Source organism: Pseudopodoces humilis, chromosome 1 (assembly GCF_049639895.1).
Source record: "Pseudopodoces humilis isolate 2021_Gansu_Grassland_sample_001 chromosome 1, ASM4963989v1, whole genome shotgun sequence".
NCBI lineage: Eukaryota > Metazoa > Chordata > Aves > Passeriformes > Paridae > Pseudopodoces > Pseudopodoces humilis.
In genome coordinates, this window is record NC_142200.1 from 11,555,988 (window position 1) to 11,573,856 (window position 17,869).

At 42.4% G+C, this 17,869-nt stretch overlaps 2 protein-coding genes across 8 annotated transcripts in view; one reads left to right on the forward strand and one right to left on the reverse strand.

Annotated features, from left to right (window-relative positions):
* Window positions 1-10,252, reverse strand: part of NTAQ1 (N-terminal glutamine amidase 1) — a 26,068-nt gene extending 15,816 nt beyond the window's left edge. For 2 of the 3 annotated variants that reach the window (XM_014256683.2, XM_005516925.3), the window contains exons 1-5: window positions 10,128-10,252; window positions 9,847-9,946; window positions 9,135-9,185; window positions 7,015-7,163; window positions 6,531-6,655 (exon numbers count right to left, since the gene is read on the reverse strand). In XM_014256683.2, the coding sequence (XP_014112158.1) occupies window positions 6,531-6,655; window positions 7,015-7,163; window positions 9,135-9,185; window positions 9,847-9,946; window positions 10,128-10,201 (499 nt within the window). In that variant the 5' untranslated portion in view covers window positions 10,202-10,252. Of the gene's footprint in view, window positions 1-1,806; window positions 3,169-6,530; window positions 6,656-7,014; window positions 7,164-9,134; window positions 9,186-9,846; window positions 9,947-10,127 lie in introns of those variants that run through there. The other variant, XM_088064769.1, reaches the window with a different exon arrangement.
* ATAD2 (ATPase family AAA domain containing 2) overlaps window positions 10,162-17,869 on the forward strand; it is a 30,541-nt gene continuing 22,833 nt past the window's right edge. For 2 of the 5 annotated variants that reach the window (XM_005516926.3, XM_014257438.2), the window contains exons 1-4: window positions 10,456-10,800; window positions 14,809-14,948; window positions 15,447-15,496; window positions 16,803-16,953. In XM_005516926.3, coding sequence (XP_005516983.2) covers window positions 10,594-10,800; window positions 14,809-14,948; window positions 15,447-15,496; window positions 16,803-16,953 — 548 coding nt within the window. In that variant the 5' untranslated portion in view covers window positions 10,456-10,593. Of the gene's footprint in view, window positions 10,342-10,455; window positions 10,801-14,808; window positions 14,949-15,446; window positions 15,497-16,802; window positions 16,954-17,869 lie in introns of those variants that run through there. The other 3 variants (XM_088064754.1, XM_088064742.1, XM_088064749.1) reach the window with 3 other exon arrangements.

The window sequence follows — 17,869 nt, forward strand, 5'->3', positions numbered from 1 at the left end:
AAGCTCAGCAATTTGCTGTCATAGCTCAGGAACAAATTAGTAGTGGATAACAGCTCTTGCTTGCTGGCAGACTGTTAAGTCTGTTTTCCAGTTCCAAACTTGTCTTTTCCTCCCAGATACTTTTTCAAAATTTATGTGATTCTTCATATACTTTAAGTTTAAATAAATAAATAAATAAATCCCTGCTTTATGTGCATTGGGCATAGTAAAACAATTTATAAAACTGTTCTGTGAATGGTAAAGCAGTCCAAAGAAGATTGTTCCAGTAGTTACAAACAAAGCTGCTGTTTGCAACTGGTAAGTTGCTACCACAATGCCCATAGGAAATGAAATATTCTCTAACTTCAGAAGGATTGTGGCAGATTGTTTTACCAAAGCAAACAAGTCCATTCCTATGAAAAGCGATGGCATAAGAACCTGTTGGTAGACGGCACTGGAGCAACACAGGAGATACCCATTGGGAAAAACATAGTGAGACCTCTCCCGTTTTATTCATGTAATAACAGCCCCTCTATGCTGCTCTTTCCTCATGGGCTCTATCTGAAGGCCCTGCATGTTGTGTTAGACCTTAGAGCATTAGGAAACAGCTTGGCAAAAATGCATGAGAATACCACAAAGTCCTTTTCCCGAAGCAGGTAAGAATGACAAACACCAGAATTTGCAAAAGATGTATCTCAATGCTACAGCTGGCAAACCAAGATGATCTCTCCATAAAAGCAAGGAGTATGTATCCTACAAACTTTTTCCAAGACCAATAGCAGCAGAATTATTTTCTTTTCAGATTTACATTACCCTTGTAGTCCTCCTCAGGCACTGTGACTGTTATACTAGCTTGCATTTGTGCATGCCTAGAGCTCAACTTCCTCTTCGACCAAACACACTTTATTACATGCCCCCCCTCTCCCAAATGAGACCTATCTGGCCCATTCTGAGATTCCTGCATAACTTTATTTTTGTTTAAATCAAGTCTGCCACTTTTACCCCAAGCAGGGATGAAATAAAAGGCCATGCACTATCTCAGGCATTGTTAGCCATGACACTTGCGGCTTCAGCCAACAGTAGTTAGAAAGCAGTGTTTAAGCCAAGCCTTGGCTTGGCTCACAGACCTTGGACTAACTCAGTGTAATGACAGCTGCCCAAGGTCTGCTGGAAGCAAGGAAGTCTGGAAGAAAACCTCCAAGATCAGTTCTGCTGGTGCCTAAAATCTTGGGGGCACCTAAAAGAAAGTTGTGACCCTTCAGACTTGTGTAGGTGTTTACAGTTCTCTTCAGATCCTCCTCCCTTGTCTGAGCAGGGAGATAAGCCGGAAGGACTCTTCCCACTCTCAGATGGGGGGCTGCTGTCTCCACAGCTAAAATATAACTGACTGTGCAAACCATCCTGGTTGATTTCAATGCTAAACACAGCTCACCACTGCAAATTATCTTTTACAGGAAGTGGTGTAATTTCAACAAGCCACTGGGAATTTAAATACTTCTTAGTTGTGTCTTTATTGCAGCTATTGGACTTGATTCATTACTTCCACAAAAGCTCATGAACTAAGGACCTAACTTGAAAGACTGGAGTTTTATTCTCAAATGAGAGCAGCAGAAGGTTCCCATGAAGTGCATAGTAGCTACTTGTATCCTTATCAGTGCCTTTTCACTTTCACTGAGATCCTGCCACAGCTTCAGAGGAGATACAAAAAGCAACGGCAGACATCTGTCAGGCCTCTGTCTAACACATTTCCTGTTACATACATGTTTGATACAGTGTCTCCAGAATTTCGCAGCTGTCCTACTCATTGTCTTCAAAATAAAAAAAAAAAAAAACAACCCAAGTAAAACCCCATCATTATTGACTAACAGGGATTTTATTAATAATAAAAAGAACATAAAGCTTTTACAAATCAATCCAGCAAATGTGCACCAAACACCTTGGGAGAAGTGGAATTCAAAGCAGTGCTTTCCAGTGTTAGAGCTGCTAATAACACTTGTACATAAGCCATATGACCATCTGTTCAGAGTGATTTTGAAATGCACTGTGCAAGCTGTATTTTACACAGGCTTGCAGTAAGGAGGGCTGATCTCATCCCAAGTCATCAATTAAACAGAATCAGCCCTCATTACTTTGTGGAAAGAAGATTTAAAAGAAAACCCAAGGTTGGGCTCACCAGCTCTAGAATAATGAATTTGTTCACCAAAACTCATTTTCTTAGTTTTTATTATTTGAACAAAATATCCTGTTTTCTTTCAACAGGAGGTAAGTGGCAACCAGGTGGGATATGGGGAATGTGTTGCAGCTCACATACGTTTATTCCAGCAGAGCAGCTTTGAGGACAGGGCAGGGTGGGAAAGCACTGTGTAGCCAGTTAGGTTGACCAGCCTCTCCTGCCATCCATAGCAGCAGAGCAGAATAGAGGCCAGAGCAATGCCAGTAAAAAACCACAGAGGCCTAACTCTAAAAAACAGCTAGAGCAGAGCCAGTTCCAAGAGGCTAATGCTTAGCATGTGAGTTCTGAGGAGATACTGAGGAGTCTGAGAGGAGTTTTTTTTATTGTTGTTTTATTGGTTGGAGTTGTTTGCCTTTTAGAAAAATGTTTTTAAAAAATCACCTTGTGCCAGCTTCAATTTTTTAGGCATAGACTGGAATTTATGACTCCATGTAAGCTTATTTTTGATGATTTATTTTGTAACCCTGTGAACAGGACAAATACTGTTTAAGATTTATTCCCTTTGAGTTACCAGTTGGAGAAAAATGCTTAATTTGTTCATGATCATGATTTCACAATTAAATTCCAAAATGTTTTGGTAGCAAGGGAGGGAAGCTTCCTCCTGTGCAACAGAGCCAGTGCCAGCCAGCTCCAGGATGGAACCACCTCTGGCAAAGGCTGAGCCATCAGTGATTGTTGTAGTACCTCTTCCTTTAAGAAATTAAAAAAATCTATTGCACAGAAGTAATTGTGGCCAGAGAGGAATAAGAATATGTGGAAGAAACAACTCTGCAGACACCAAGGTCAGTGAAGAATGAGGGGCAGGAGGTGCTCAAGGCATCAGAGCATGGTGAGAAAGCTGTGCCCCTGCAGCCCATGGAGGAGGCTCAGGCTGGAACAGCTGGATGCCTGAAAGGAGGCTGTGATCCCCATGGGAAGTCCATGCTGGAGCAGGCTGCTGGCAGGGACCTGCAGACCTATGGAGAGAAGAGTCACGCTGAAGCAGGTTTGGTGGTAGGACTTGTGACCCCATGGGGGATCCATGCAGGAGCAGCCTGTTCCTGAAGGACTGCACCCTGTGGAAAGGGAGCCACACTGGAGCAGTTCATGATCTGTAGCCCATGGGATGGACTTACATTGGAGAAGTTCATGAAGAACTGCAAGAGAGGAACACCATACTGGAGCAAGGGAAGGACTCCTCTCCCTGAGCAGCAGTGGAAGGAACAACCTGTGATGACTGCAACCCCCATTCCCCACTGAGTGGGGAGGGAGGAGGTAGAGAACTGGGAATAAAGCTAAGACTGGTAAAGAGAGAGGGTGGAGGAAAGGTGTTTTTAGGATTTGTTTTGCTCCTCATTATTCTGCTTTGATTTTGATTGGCAATAGATTCAGCTAATTTCCCTAAGTTGAGTCTGTTTTGCCCATGACTGTAATCAGTGAATGATCTCTCCCCATCCTTATCTCGATTCATGAGTTTTCATTGCATTTTCTCTCTTCTGTACAGCTGTGGGTAAGAGTACTTGAGCAACTCTGGTGGGCACCTGGCATCCAGGCTGGGTCAAACTGCCACAAACATAAAAAAAACCATATAGGAAAAAGAAGGAATATGAAAACCTTGCATCTTCTCAAAAGCTGAGGAATTTGGCTACTCTAAATGAAAACAAACAAAAAAAACCCAACAAAACAAACCCACTCTGATAGAAATGTGCCTCACAAATAAAATTGGTATTAAAACAATATGGGGTCAGTTCTGCTAGCCATTATATTGCAGTCACCTCTAACATGAAATATGTAAGTAATTTAATCTTATTCAAACACAAATCAACATGGAATGCAGAATGTTCTATCTATGTGAAACGGCAGGGAGAAAACAGTTATCTGCAATGGAATTTGGCATGGACATGAACATTAATACCCCAGGCTCTTTTATGATAACAAAAGATCTGCCACCCAGTTTTACATCAAATTAAAAATAAGGCAGCTTTATGCTTGATAAAACTGTGCTGAGACATTACAGTTGGACCCAGACTCCTCACAGACTCGCAGCACTGTGCTCATTGAAGCACACATCATTATAAAGTATCTCAAGTGAATACAAAGGGAAGACAAAAAGTAAAGCTGGAGGAACTGGTACTAAATGAAAGACAGCTTGAACTAGATGTCCTAGATCTGTGAAAATCTAGTCCTGTTCTCAGACCTTGAAGCTCTCTAGTGAATGACTTTTCACCTTCAGTGGGTGCAGGGTAACAAGTTTCTTTCAGCCCACTGACCAGGAGACCAGAGCACATCAGCACAGTGCTGCAATACTGCAAATGTATCCATTTGGAGCTCCTCAGCACAAAAAAAAAACCCAAAGTGGACAAACTGAAGTAGACCCAGAAGAGGAAAATAAAGTTGTTTGGTGCAGGACAACATTAATTCAAGGAGAGGCTCAGAGAACTGGGTCTGTTCAGCCCTAAACAGAGAAGATGAAGAGGAGACATTACTGCTGACTACATCTGCCTGATCAGAGGCAGGCCAATGGAGCCACAGTCTTCTTGGAGAAGCCTGGCAACAGGACAAGAAATGAAAAAGGCAAGTTGGAACATGGGAAATTCAGATTATGTACTAGGATGCTTAATTTTGGTTTTTTTTTTTTTTTTTTACCATGACAGTGGTCAAACATTAGAACACTGTTCAGAAAGGTGGTGGAACCACCATCCCTGGAGGTGTTCAAGACCAGACTGCTGGATAGAGCCCTGATGAATCCCTGTTTTGGGCAGATGTTGGATGGATGACCTATGGATGTTTCATTCAACATGGCAAGGTATAAAGCAAAGAATGAAAGCATAAAAGGAAGTAAGAGCTACATATCCTTCTCTATCTTCCAGCATCACAGAGACAATCTGGAGGCTGGCTGAGGCCTGTGGCTGCTGCTCACCAGTGCAGTAAAGCTCAGCCAGACATGACAGGTATGGGGAGAGTTACAGGGTTTGCAGCTATGGAGTCATTTACTCCAGCTAGAGATACATGTACACATCTGCAACTGTCTGAGTCATTATGTAACTTACTACCCACAAGTAATGTTTTTCACTCTTTTGATTTGAATAGAATTTTTTGCTTTTCTGATCTGACCTCATCTATATTCCTCACACGTTCATTACCTGCCAGTTATCATTAACAAGGTTTCCACAGACAAAAAAGTTCCCAGCATCTGCGAGGCTCCAGCTAACAGAGAACCACTCACTGTAATTCAGGAATCCTACAATCCCTACAATACTTTTGCATAAAACTCTGCTGAAAATAATAACCAAGATTTAGAATTCAAGGTGCTTCATAAACTGGATTATCTAGAAAATGCCTAAAGCTTCATAACAAAGACTACATCTGTGTTCCTACTCACTCTCATAATTCATTTCTATCCTCATGTGAAACACCAAGCTTCCTTAGAAGCCAAAGCAAAGACTAAGAATTAATTTCCCAGCAACTTAAAATCACTTGGACCTAAACACAGAACATGTTTCTTTGACCCTCCCTTCTCTAACATAAACACATAGCAGTACTGCATTATTAAAAATCAACGAAACCAAACATGCAGAGCAGTAACATGAAAACTCTTTCAAACGCTTTCAAAGCAAAACGTCACCATGTCTTCCTTGGAAGAAAATGAGAGAACAAACAAACACACACAGCAAATGCTCACTCAGCTTGCAAAACACATGATTAGAATAAGCTGAAGTGTTGTGTGATAAGAATGCCTTAAGCAGCTCTACAGAGTAGATGCCAATTCTTTACCTCTCTCTGCCTGGCCCAGAGGCTATTAGCTAGGCTATCACTTAAAAGAGGCTTAAGGCTTAAGGAAAAGCTTGCCAACTTGCCAGTGACTTGAAACATTGTAGAGTCCATTCACCTGGTAAAGACACCTCAAACATTTTGTGCAGGCTAACCCACTACACTTAGCAGAGCCTGAAAACTTCCTCCTGCCAACACTACTTTGACAGAATAGGATCTGTGTGCTAGAATATGGTATACTCACTGTGTGAAAAACTTTGTGACCCCTTAGCAACTTATTTGGCCTGTTTGCTTCAATCCCCTGCTGTAACAACAGACCAGTATTATTTACCTCTCACTCTCTGCTCAGTTTATGAATAACAGTAATTAATGTACCAGTAAATGCCAGAAGGCATGTTAGACTATGTGACCAAAAAGGAGAGTACGAAATGCTTCATTGCCCTATTTTTTCCCATATGAAGTAATGAGCTGTCTGGACAAATGTTAAAGAAGTTATTTATTTCCCATGTGCAACCTGGACTACTTCATTCAGCACTGTAAGCAGAAAGAAAGAGTTCTGGGAGCTCACCTGCAGTTTCAATGCAAGGGTATGGAGGAGGAGGTTTCTGCCATTTCCCATCTGCATCCTTCATATGAGATCTGTCTGAAGCAAATGTCTTCAAGTACAAATCTGCTCGAATCATTCTGATTTTTCTTAAAAATAAGATGCAAAATTGTATTAAAAGATGCATATACATCTTTTAGATGTAACTAGAGTAAAATACATTTTACTCTTACATACTGCACTAATTACTCAGAATAAGAGCTTTCCTCTCATCAAGGAGCACTAATGTTATTAAATACACAAACCAGCAACGTTGGGCCAAGTTGTTAACATGAAGCTACAGTGGGAAAGAAAAATGACTACGGTAAAGAGCTTTAGAAAAGTAACACAGTGCATTTATTTTACTGGAGTATAGTAAAGAAACCTCCATCACTATGCATACACAAAGAGGACTTCAACTTTGATTTAATGAAATAACATTCATTGTCTTTATATTTCATGTCATCACCTGTGAAACTCTGGGCGAAGGCTGTCATCCAACCTAAAGGCCTCCACACTGTACACATCAAAAGGACATGGAAATGGCAACACTGTGTCAAGATCATAAATGAAGTTCTGCTCCCCACTGGTAACATGAAGTAGAATAACATGGTAGTCCTGGGAAGAAAGGTAATTGCCATTAATTAAACAGCAATTAAAGAGAAACTGGCAAAGAGAGGGGAATAAAAGTGATTCCTAAAATCATAAGTTCAGATCCTTTTTTTAAAGCCTGCTTACTGTCCTTGAATATTAAGCCTGTAATATTTCTGGCACCAGGAGAGAGATTTCATAATGTCTATCTTGCCCATCTGCTCCTCCAGAAACCTTGTTATTCTCCCCATTTCTTTGCAGCCTCCTTTGATTTAAACCAAGACAGCAATCCAAAGTGTACACTACTAAGGAAACAGAAAATCTCTCTCATGTTCCACACCAAACCACAAAAGGTGTTTGGTTAAGCATTTTTTTATTAGACCCAGTCATAAATAAACTCACAAGATAAAATGATAGGTTAACATTAAAGTTACCTAGTGATCTCTTCTAATAAGAGATTTTGTACCTGTTGCAGTAACACGGTCTGTGAATTTGAGTGTCGAGTGTTCAGCTGCCAGAAGCACCTGAAAAACCAGCACACCACTGAAAAACCAGGGAACAGCTCAGGAGGACCACAGGAGTAAGACAATTTCCTGTAGCAGCTCTTGAAGCTGAGAAAAAATATCTGTGGGTACTATATTACACTTTTTCAAGGCAACTATTTGGGTTATGCAGTGCAGTTTTATTTCTGAACTTGTAAGAAATACAGGTGGAGGTTTGGGGACGCTGCAGTTAGTGACATTAGGCCTCAGGCATGTATGCTGCTGTATTCCAAAATTAAATTGAAGGTACCCCTTAACAATTTATTTAAATTTAATTGGATCCACTCTCAAAAAGGGTTGAGCACTGTCTTTTGACACTTTCAATATTAAAAACACAAAGAAATTTGAATGAAAAAGATTTAGGAAATCTACTTCACCAGACTAAAATACATACATAACTACATTCAACAGCATTTAGAAAAACCTATTATAGAGTGTAAGAAAAATTATCTTACAAGCTTTACATAACCTACAATCCACTGGAATGTCAAAGTTAATAACCCTTTTAATACATGAATTTTTATGAGAAATCCACATTCTGTCATGGCCTTTCTGACTCTGCTATTCCCTTTTAGGTCCTCTCTGTAACACCTGGACCTCTTTTTAAAGCAACCCTTTTTTTTTTGTGCTGTAAAGATACCAGTATTTTGGAAGGGATTCAGAAATCAGAAAACTTGAGAAGTTTGCAGCTTACTTTGCAAAATTTCAGAAACAGAAATTCCCACAAGAAATAGCTTTTTCTGTGCCAGATAACTCAAAGGACTCTATAATGATAGCAAGGCATTCTGCATCATCAATTACTGAACTAAATTAATTGATCAAATGACACTTCAAAGCCACTGTCAGTTTAACTGCTGACACCTGAATACATATATGATTATATTTTTCTATCATCTGGCAGGCCTACATAAATCTTTTCATCCATTTATTTCTTACAAGTACAGTCATCTACCTACAATTCTACAGGGCTGGCAGCCTCAGTATCCAGATAATAATTTTAATAATTTAATAATAATTTTATGCATTCTTACTATAATTCAGACTTGTCACCTGTAGGTTTTACTGACTGTCTCACTATTAATTTATGAGGGATGGTCCAAAACAGATTTAGGCTGTTTATAAATATGCTGTAAAACATTATAAATATTAATACAAAACTATGCAATGTGTAAAATTGGAAGGGACTTCAAGAGGTCATCTGGTCCAGCCTGTTGCTCAAGGAGACTCTCCTACAGCCAAGTGCCCAGGACTGTATCTGGATAGCTTCTAAAAATCTCCAAGGATGGAGATTCCGCAACCCCTCTGAGCAACCTGCACCAGCACTCCATCATCCTCAGAGAAGAAAGTGTTTCTTTGTGTCCAGATGGAACAGTTTGTTACACACCCAGGAGTGATCCTGCAGCTATCAACTACAGAGGTACACACTCAAAGTTATTGAGAGTAATGAATGCCTTACCCAGACAACAGGCTCATCTCCATGTCCAGATTTCTGCTTCCAGAGTGGAATCTGAAAGTTATAAGTGAACCTGAAGTGAATAAAATCTTTCAGATTCATTTCAGGTAAATTGGTTAATCTTTGCTAACCTATAACTTCCTCAGCTTACATCTGTGCTGCAATAAGAAAATTTTATCTAGTTTCTCTCTCAGGAGCATGAAATTGGAGATACTATTCTGGGCCACAATAAAAAAGCTGTCCAGAGAAGTGATGGAGTCACCATCCCTGGAAACATTCAAAAGTTTTGGGGACATGGTTTAGTGGTGAATATAGTGGTGCTGGGTTAACAGCTGGACTTGATGGTCTTAGAGGTCTTCTCCAACCTTATGGTTATTAATAGTTCTATGATTTTATAAAGATAACTACTCTTCTGAATTGACAAATTACAGACAGAATTACGCCCATAACTCACAGGGACAGCATGCCTCATTCCACTGTCCTGAATGCAGTGCATAATTAAAGATCTCACGCCGTGTGGTTTGCACGCCTCTGAGCCAAACTGATCTACCAGACGGGTTTGGACTGTATCTCACCTACAGGCTGGGCTGAAGGCTCCTTCCCCAACACTGGGCTGCAGTCGAAATAGCTGGGACCATGTCTCACCTACACTGGGTTGCAGTCTGAAGGCCCGAGCCTTTCCATAGCTGACTCTGATCACATCCCATTGACTCACCATCCTCCTATCATTGGATATGAAAACAGCATAAAATTCTTCTAAAGGGTGCCGATCCTGACTCCTGATGTACTCACAAAGCTTCCATACATTTTCTTCACTGAAAAACACAACATCGATTATTTATATTGTTTTCCTCCAACTTCATTTCTCGTGACGAAAAACGAGCCCAGGAGCGTGATCAGCCCGCAGCTGCGCCATTCCTGCCGATGGCTCCAGCTGTCCCGGCGCCCTACGGTATTGTGAGGGGGCAGCTGTTCGCCCGTCTCTGTCCTCCTTACCAGTAGCAGCTGGTGTAGGTGCAGGCGGGGCGGGGGCGCACCGCCGCCTCATAACCGGCCTCAGGCCGCGCCATGGCAGGTCTGAGCGGGGATGAGGGCAGCGCAGGAAGCACCGGGCCCGGCGGAGGTAGCCGCTATGCCGTCCCCGAGGAAACCGCGGCCATCCTCGCTCGGCGCGGGCACTTCGCGGGTACAGCCGGAGCAGCGGCTGGAGGTGCTGGGACCCTCAGGCGGGCGGGACGAGGCGGAGCTGCCGAACCAACCCCGCCCCGCGCCGCCGGGCGCAGCGCTCCGAATTTTCGGCGCCAAACGTGTGTGGCGCGCAGGCCGCAGTGCCCCGTGTGTCCTTCCGCCGCGCGGGCCAGCAGTAGCGGCCGCAGGGGAGAGCGGAGCGGGAGGGAGCGCGGCGGAGGGATCCGGGCGGCGCTGACGGCTGGGTGGGCGCGGGTCTGTGTGCCTCCTTACCATGGTGGTCCTGCGGAGCAGCGCCGCCCGCCCGCCTCGTATGGCCGCCCGCGACAGCCGCTGTCGCCGGCCACCTTTTGACCTCCTGGACTCGAGCTCCGAATTCATCTCCCTGGAGCCCCCCACGCTCAGGAGCCACCGCGTATGGACGCGCTCCGGGTCCTCCAGGGCCGCGGTATCCAGGGGGACCAGGAGAGCCAAGGAGGCCGTGAGTGCCGGTGGGGGTGGGGTGAGCGCGGCCTGGCGGGCAGCACTGGGCTGTGGGCCCGAAGACGCGGCGGGGGGGAGCTGGTGCTGGCCGGGAGCTGTTGGGAGGAGCTGAGAAAGAGCTGGGGAGTAGTGTTTATGGAGGAAAAAAAAGAGGAGAACCGAGTGTTTGGGGCAGGCAGCTGCGGGTGTGTGAAGAAGCAGCCGGCTCGGCCCGGCCCCCGTTCCCGGCCTCCCCGCGGTAACGGGGGCTCAGTACAAGGCCTGGTCCGGGGGCTGTGGCAGCATGCTGAGAGCCGGTCTCTGGAAACACAAACCTTCATCGCCTCATGGTTTGCTGTGTTTTTTGTCATTCCCCATCCCCGTTTATTTTGGTTCAGTTCCTCATCTGAAAAAATAACCTTGAAAAGATCTTAGAAACCTCTTTCCTTTAGCTGCAGTACTACTTATAGAGCTCTCTCTGCTTAGATGACAGAAATTCATCAAAACCGGCACGACACGAAATATATGGAACCTCTGAGTGCGTTCTGGTTGGCCCGAAGGGCCTGTTAAAAACTCCTTAGTCAAGTGTATCCAAATAGTACTTTGGATGCTGTAAAAAAAATAGGGCTCATTTACTTAAAGTGTATAACCTAAACCGGTGAAAATGTTACTTGAGCGTTCTATAATCTTGATGTACCCTACTAGAAGAGAGACAGACAATTTGCACAATGGTAAGGGATAGATATCAAGTAGCCTGTGCTCTCTGTGTCTCAGCATTGCAACTGTAATAACTGAATCATTTCACTTTACATTGTTTTAAGCACAGCCTTCAAAGAACTAAAACTTTCCTCTGCTATTTCCAAGTCAGGCTCTACTCTGCAGGCTGTCCTGCATTTCTGTGACAAATGCAGACCAGATCTGACTCGGAAGTGGTCTGTTTTTCAGGGGAGCCCTGTCTTGGAGTGATGCTTCTCAAAGACTCTGTTTCCTTCCAGCAGAAGTATTTCAGGAGTCTCAGTTGTATGGATTAATTTTACGTTTTTATATTTTTTGCCATTATATTCAAGGAACAAGTCCTTATGCTGGTGGGTTCCCCCCCCCCCCCCCGCTTGCAAAGAGCCATGGGATCTGCTTTAAGATCAATGTTTTTTTTTTTTGCTGTCTCCACTAGAAATGGTTGTTGGGGCTTGTTCAGCCTTTGCACAGGAGAGGAGGCTGTGCAGTGTTAGGCAGATAACACTGCTGGCATGTGTTCTCCATGTGGAAAACGGGAATGCAAAGCTAAATGTAAGGTCATCCCTGAAACAAAAGCAGAATCATTGTTATGAAACTGGTTGTAAGGTTATTATTTGGTCTGGGTTTGTTTTTTTTCCTTTTGTTTTTGTAGACCTTTCCTGTGCTTTGAGCATGAAGTCATTACCTTATTTGTTGGGATGCTGGGCTTTGCTGGGGGTTTTAACTGTAGAGATAATATAGAAGTGCTCCATCTGACAGAGGTCATGAGAACTTGTCTTGGCTTCATGTTCAAGTCCTCAAGTCATCCAAAGATGCCTCTTTCCTGTCTTGTGCAAGGACTTGGTAGTGGCAACTTTTGCTTTTTTTTTTGCTTTTTTTTTTTTTGTGATATCAGCATATAGTTTATCTTTAGTTGTACAGCTCATTTCATCTGTGGACAGTAAGAAGTCTAAAATGGGAGATGTAAGGTAGACCAATATCTGCTAAGTTTATTCTATTTCAGGTTTCCAGTCCCAGTAAGTTTCATGAGTCTCCCAGTGAGATCCAAAGTGGCTGCTGCTATCCCTTTGGAAGCTGTGCATGTCCAGGTCTATAACCCTAGTGTAATTCCTCAAGCTGAACAAGTTTGTTCTTGTGACCTATATTTGAGGGCGGTGTGCTCCAGAGTTCCCTTTTTGTCTGGGCATTCTGACCTGTGGCCAGCAGGACCAGGGCAATGATGGCTGTGCCCAGCAATGGTAAGGCCACACCTTGAATCCTGTGTCTAGTTCTGGCCTCTCATGACAAAAAAGACATTGAGGTGTTGGAATCCATCCTGAGAAAGACAACAGAGCTGGGGAGAGGTCTAGAAAGTAAGTCATATGAAGAGCAGATGAGAGAGCTGGGGGTGTTGAACCTGGAGAAAAGGAGACTCAGGGAAGACCTTATCACCCTCTACAACTACCTGAAAGGAGGTGATCAGCCTCTTCTCTCAGGTAACTCATGACAGGCCAAGAGGACATAGCCTCTGGCTGTACCAGGGAAGATTCAAGTTGGACATCAGGAAGAAATTTTTCACAAAAAGGGTGGCTAAATCGTAGAATAAGCCACACAGCAAAGTGTGGAGTCGCCACCCCTGGAAGTGTGCAAGAAATAACTGGATGTGGCACTTAGTGCTGTGGCTTTGCTCACAAGGTGATGATCATTCAAAGGTTGGACTTGATCTTGGAGGTCTTTTCCAACCTTAATGATCCTGTGAAAGTGACTTGGCAAGCTCCTCTGCCAGCTCCCTCTGTACCCTTGGGTGGGATCCCGTTGGGGCCTGTGGGTGTCCAAGCGGTGTAGAAGCCCCCTGGATTATGGGGGCTTCTTTCTGCTCTCTGTCCCGGTCTGGATACCCATGAGGACTGCTGGCCTTACTGTTGAAGACTGAGGCAAAGTACTTCTGCCTTTTCCTCATCCAGTCATACGTTTGCCTGTGCATCAAGTGAAAGATGGAGATTCTCTTTAGTCTTCCTGTTCTTGCTGATGTATTTGTGAAAATGTTTTGTGTTGTCTTTTATGGCAGTAGTCAGATTAAATTCTGTTTGGGCTGTGCCCCTGGCAATTTTCTCCCTGCATAACGTCCTGACATCCTTGTGGTCCTTCTTCACTCATCTCCATCGATGACTGGAATTGTTGCTTGGTAACATTAGTGTGAAGAATTAGAATCATCTGGTCTGTGTTCTGCCCTTTTCAGTGTGAGATTTAGTGTGACATACATGTAATGAGACCCTGGGTTGTAAATGGAACAAGCTGCTTCTCGTAGTCATCACAGCTTTCCTCACACAGCAAAAGTCAATAGCATCCTCCATGCAGAAACACCAGTGTGAACAGCCATGGCAAACTGTATCTTGAGTTCCCTTTGGTTTTCTGTGGTTAAATGCTACCCTTCTGAAGGAAGTCATTTTATATCCCTCTGAATGCCATTATAAATGGAACAGAGACAGGAGGAAAAATCTTCAAAAAATATTTTAATCCCACTACTAAGAGTTCTTCTGTTGGATTAAAGATCCAGAAGTCTAGCAGAAAATGAACCCGCTTGGGTTCCAGCTGCTCCTCAGAGATCAGAAGAGCTGGGTGCAGCTGGGCCTAAGTTCTGGTTATAGCCCATTGGACACTAACAGCGTGGCCGAGTTCAATAGCAATTTAGGGGATTGGCAAATAGTGTGGGTAATTGAAGCAACAGAAAAGCAGATTCTGAATTGTTGGTGGTAAATGCACCAGCTACAATGTTAGTATGTGCTGTTACAGAAGGAATGGTGATAGAGATCTATTAGCAACAAATCTAAGTAAATATTCCCATGTCTGCTCCAAGATAGCTGAGAGGCACAAAGCTCACCTAAAGGTATCCCTTCAGGGACAAGGAGTAACACAGTCCATAAGCTGATGCAAAGCAAGCAGAGGGTCTTTACTCTCTCTATTGTTTTTCTTGTTTGGTTGGTTGTTGTTGTTTTGGTGTTTTTTTGCCCCAAACCCCTCCTTTTGTAGTGTAATTTTTGTCCCTTCCCAAACGGGTGGAACAATTGCATGTTATAGGTGAGATTTGGGTTACTGGGGTCACTGAATCAAGTCTGAAATCAAAGATTTTGGTTTTTTATCTTTAAAATCTGGGGTGTTTTTTTCATCAGAGGTACTTCTTGGTGCAGAAGTGGTTCAAGGCTTACCTGCCATTAGTTTCAACTCTCTTGAATCACAAATGTAACAGACTAAACTTGATCAAATGAAGCAATATAAGTAGTTCAGATAAATACATTCTTCCTTCTTTTCCTAGAAATTTTCCTCTGGCAACATTGAATGTTTCAATGGACACTGTTTAAGATCGATGAGAAAAAACATGTCACGCTGTTCAAACTCTAGCTTTGACAAAAGCATGGAAATTTTAAGTGAAAATGCCAGTCGACACTTTTCAAGGTATTGTATTTCTAGGTGTTCAATCTCTATTTTAGTCATAGAATGAAAAATGAAAACATGCACAGTGAGTCACATCATGATAAATCTACAGCTAAAAACCCACAAGAGAATATGAATATGTTAATGTCAGGGCCAGTGTCTTAGAACTAGAATCACTCTTAGTAAATTTGTTCTGCTTCTATGGAAGGCATGTATCTCCTGAGTACTTTGAGATCTGTCCTCCACTTTGGTTACTGAGATATTACCTGCCCTCAAGGTACATCAAGATGAGCAAGCTGGGAAATATCTGTCCTTAGAGAGCTGCATGCATATGGTACACAGCAGACTTGGGATCCAAATCTTCCCTGGAGTCCACAGGCTTTTCTTTGCATGACATTGAGCACCAGATTAAAGTTCCCCAGTGCTGAGGGGAAAATGTGCAATGCAATGTGATTCAATACTTTTGTACAGTACTTCTAATGCAATTCTGTTCCCCTTTCTTCTCCTCTCTTAATGCAGGCAGTTGGCAAAGCCAAAATCAGACCCAAAAAAGGAAGAGTATAAAGAAGGTAAGTAGTGATTGTTATTCCTGATTTGTTAGGATTCGTTTCTAGCCAGATTTCTGAGAAGGATTGCATTTGGTCACTTCGTCTATTTAACTTGGCCCCAAAAACTTCTGAACTCATCAACCAAAATCACCTGAAGTTGTGAGAATAGATATAGTAAAGATAGGAGTTTCTACTGAATTTTATGAAAGGAGGTAGGTACAAATAGGAAGAGATGCTGTTAATTCCTTTCAGGCTTGGGAAGAATGCAGTGTGAATTCCTGAATTTTTTAGAAGTTAAAAGAATCCGCTCCTTAGCTCATGTTTCTTTGTGTCAGTGATTTTCTGGAGTCTGCAGAACTGTTAACTTTACAGTTTAACTGTAAATCAGTCTTTCAGGTATGAGGGGATATTGCAGTACTGTAACACAAGGCAGTTGTAAAGTAATTCAGTCATGAGATGTACACTGACATGGGGAAGGTGTCCGTGAAGCATTTCACCTATGAAGCGACTTGCCATGCTGAGTACACAAGCAGGTTTGATGCTGTGCGGCCACTGTGGCAGCTGGGAAAATCTTTTCGCCCAAGGCAGCATTGTGCCAGCTGCAGGCTGAATGTGGGAAGGAACCCACTAAGTGGACAATGCACTTAGTGTGTAGTAACTCAAGTTCTTCCTGGACAAAGTAAGTTATTATTTACTGAGCTCAAAGTTAGTTTTATAGTTGGTGGTGATGAGATCAAACCTACCTGTGTTTAAAATGACATGGTGATACATCTGTTACTCTCTCACTGATCTCTCTTAACAGTTTTAATGACAGTACAAGTACACACCCACAGTACAAGTACTGACCCACAGCAAAGGATGCTGTCTGGTAAATAAATTTTGGGCATATCTCTTTTAAAGTAAGTGGTGTACCAAAACCATACATCTTTGGAAGAGACTTCTCACATAAGCCATTTTTAGAAAAAGACTTTTAGATATGATTTTAAATGAATGGAGGGAAAACACCTTAGAAGTAGGCATTTTTTGTTCGCACTTTCCCAGAGAGAGGTAATTGGAATAAATTTGCCTCCTACATGGAACAAAAGCTGAGTGTTTGTTTTTATCAGCTGGGCTGTTTTTCCAGTCTACTAAAAAGCCGCTATACAAATCAGACTTTTAAATATGTAGTTTAAGCAGAAGTACTTTAAGTTGAATGCTGTGGTCACAAAAATAATTTTCAATTCAATTTAAATTTTTAAAATAAAAGATGGGGATTTTACATTTTCCAAGAGACAATGGACTGACATATTTTCTGTCATGGAAAGTTTTATCCATTATTGCATTTTAGTGTCCAGAACACTGAAGACCAGAGCTGACACAAAAGCAGAGCAAGTCCATGAAGGAAATGGGGATTTGGAGGTTCGCCGCAGCTGCAGGCTTCAAAAAAGCCGTTACGCCACTACAAATGAATCTGTTTTGTTTGACAAACTTATAACAAAGTAAGGAGGTTTTTCTTACCATCTTGCAAAGCTACTACAATGAACCTTATTAGCAACCCTTTGTACTATGGCAAAATATTAGCTAGGGACTTTCTCCTTCTTTCAGCAACAGGAAAGGCATTTTTTCTGGCAGCAAGAGCTGCTTGCATTCACTGGTCAGGCTGAGACTTCCTATGAGCTGCTATGTGTGTGCTATATCTGAATGATTGGATGTTAGGAAGAAATTTTTTATTGTGGTGGGTGGTAAGGCAGTGGAATAGGTTGCCTGGAGTAGCTGTCGATGCTTCCTCCATGGAAGTGTTCAAGGTCAGGTTGGGGCTTTGAGCAATCTGATCTAGTATGTATGAGCTGGGTAGGTTTGTATGTTGTGAACCAAAACAATCAGCTTATATTGTGACTTTCAGTAGATTTAACTTAAGATACTAAGCAAAGTTGGATACTGGCAAAGTGAAGCAATCCAAATATTTCTGCCTGTCTGTGGCTTAATTCCCTCTATGAAGCCCAAACTAAAATTTTTTATGAAAGGTTTGCAAAGTGTAACAGCACTAAGACGTTGTGTCTAGCATACGTAGTGATGGAAATCAACATGAAATTTAAATAGCAGTGTACAGAAGCAATCTGTTGTCTAAAGAAGGCTGTGAACCAAGTGACACAATGCTATCATGCAGAGCAACCTAAGAGCTATGGAAAACTGCCATTATTTCTTCGTTACTTTACTGTGATCTTCAGAATTCTTTTTTCCTACTAAAATAGTTGGGGTCTTTTTTACTGTGTTCAGCAAGAGGGAGAAAATAAACCTGAAAACAATTTATATTTGCAAATACTCATACATTTGTTTTTAATTCTCTCTATATTTGACCTAATTTTTAAATAGTTTTGAAAAATTTGGCTAAGTGTCAATAACTTGCGTTGTGCA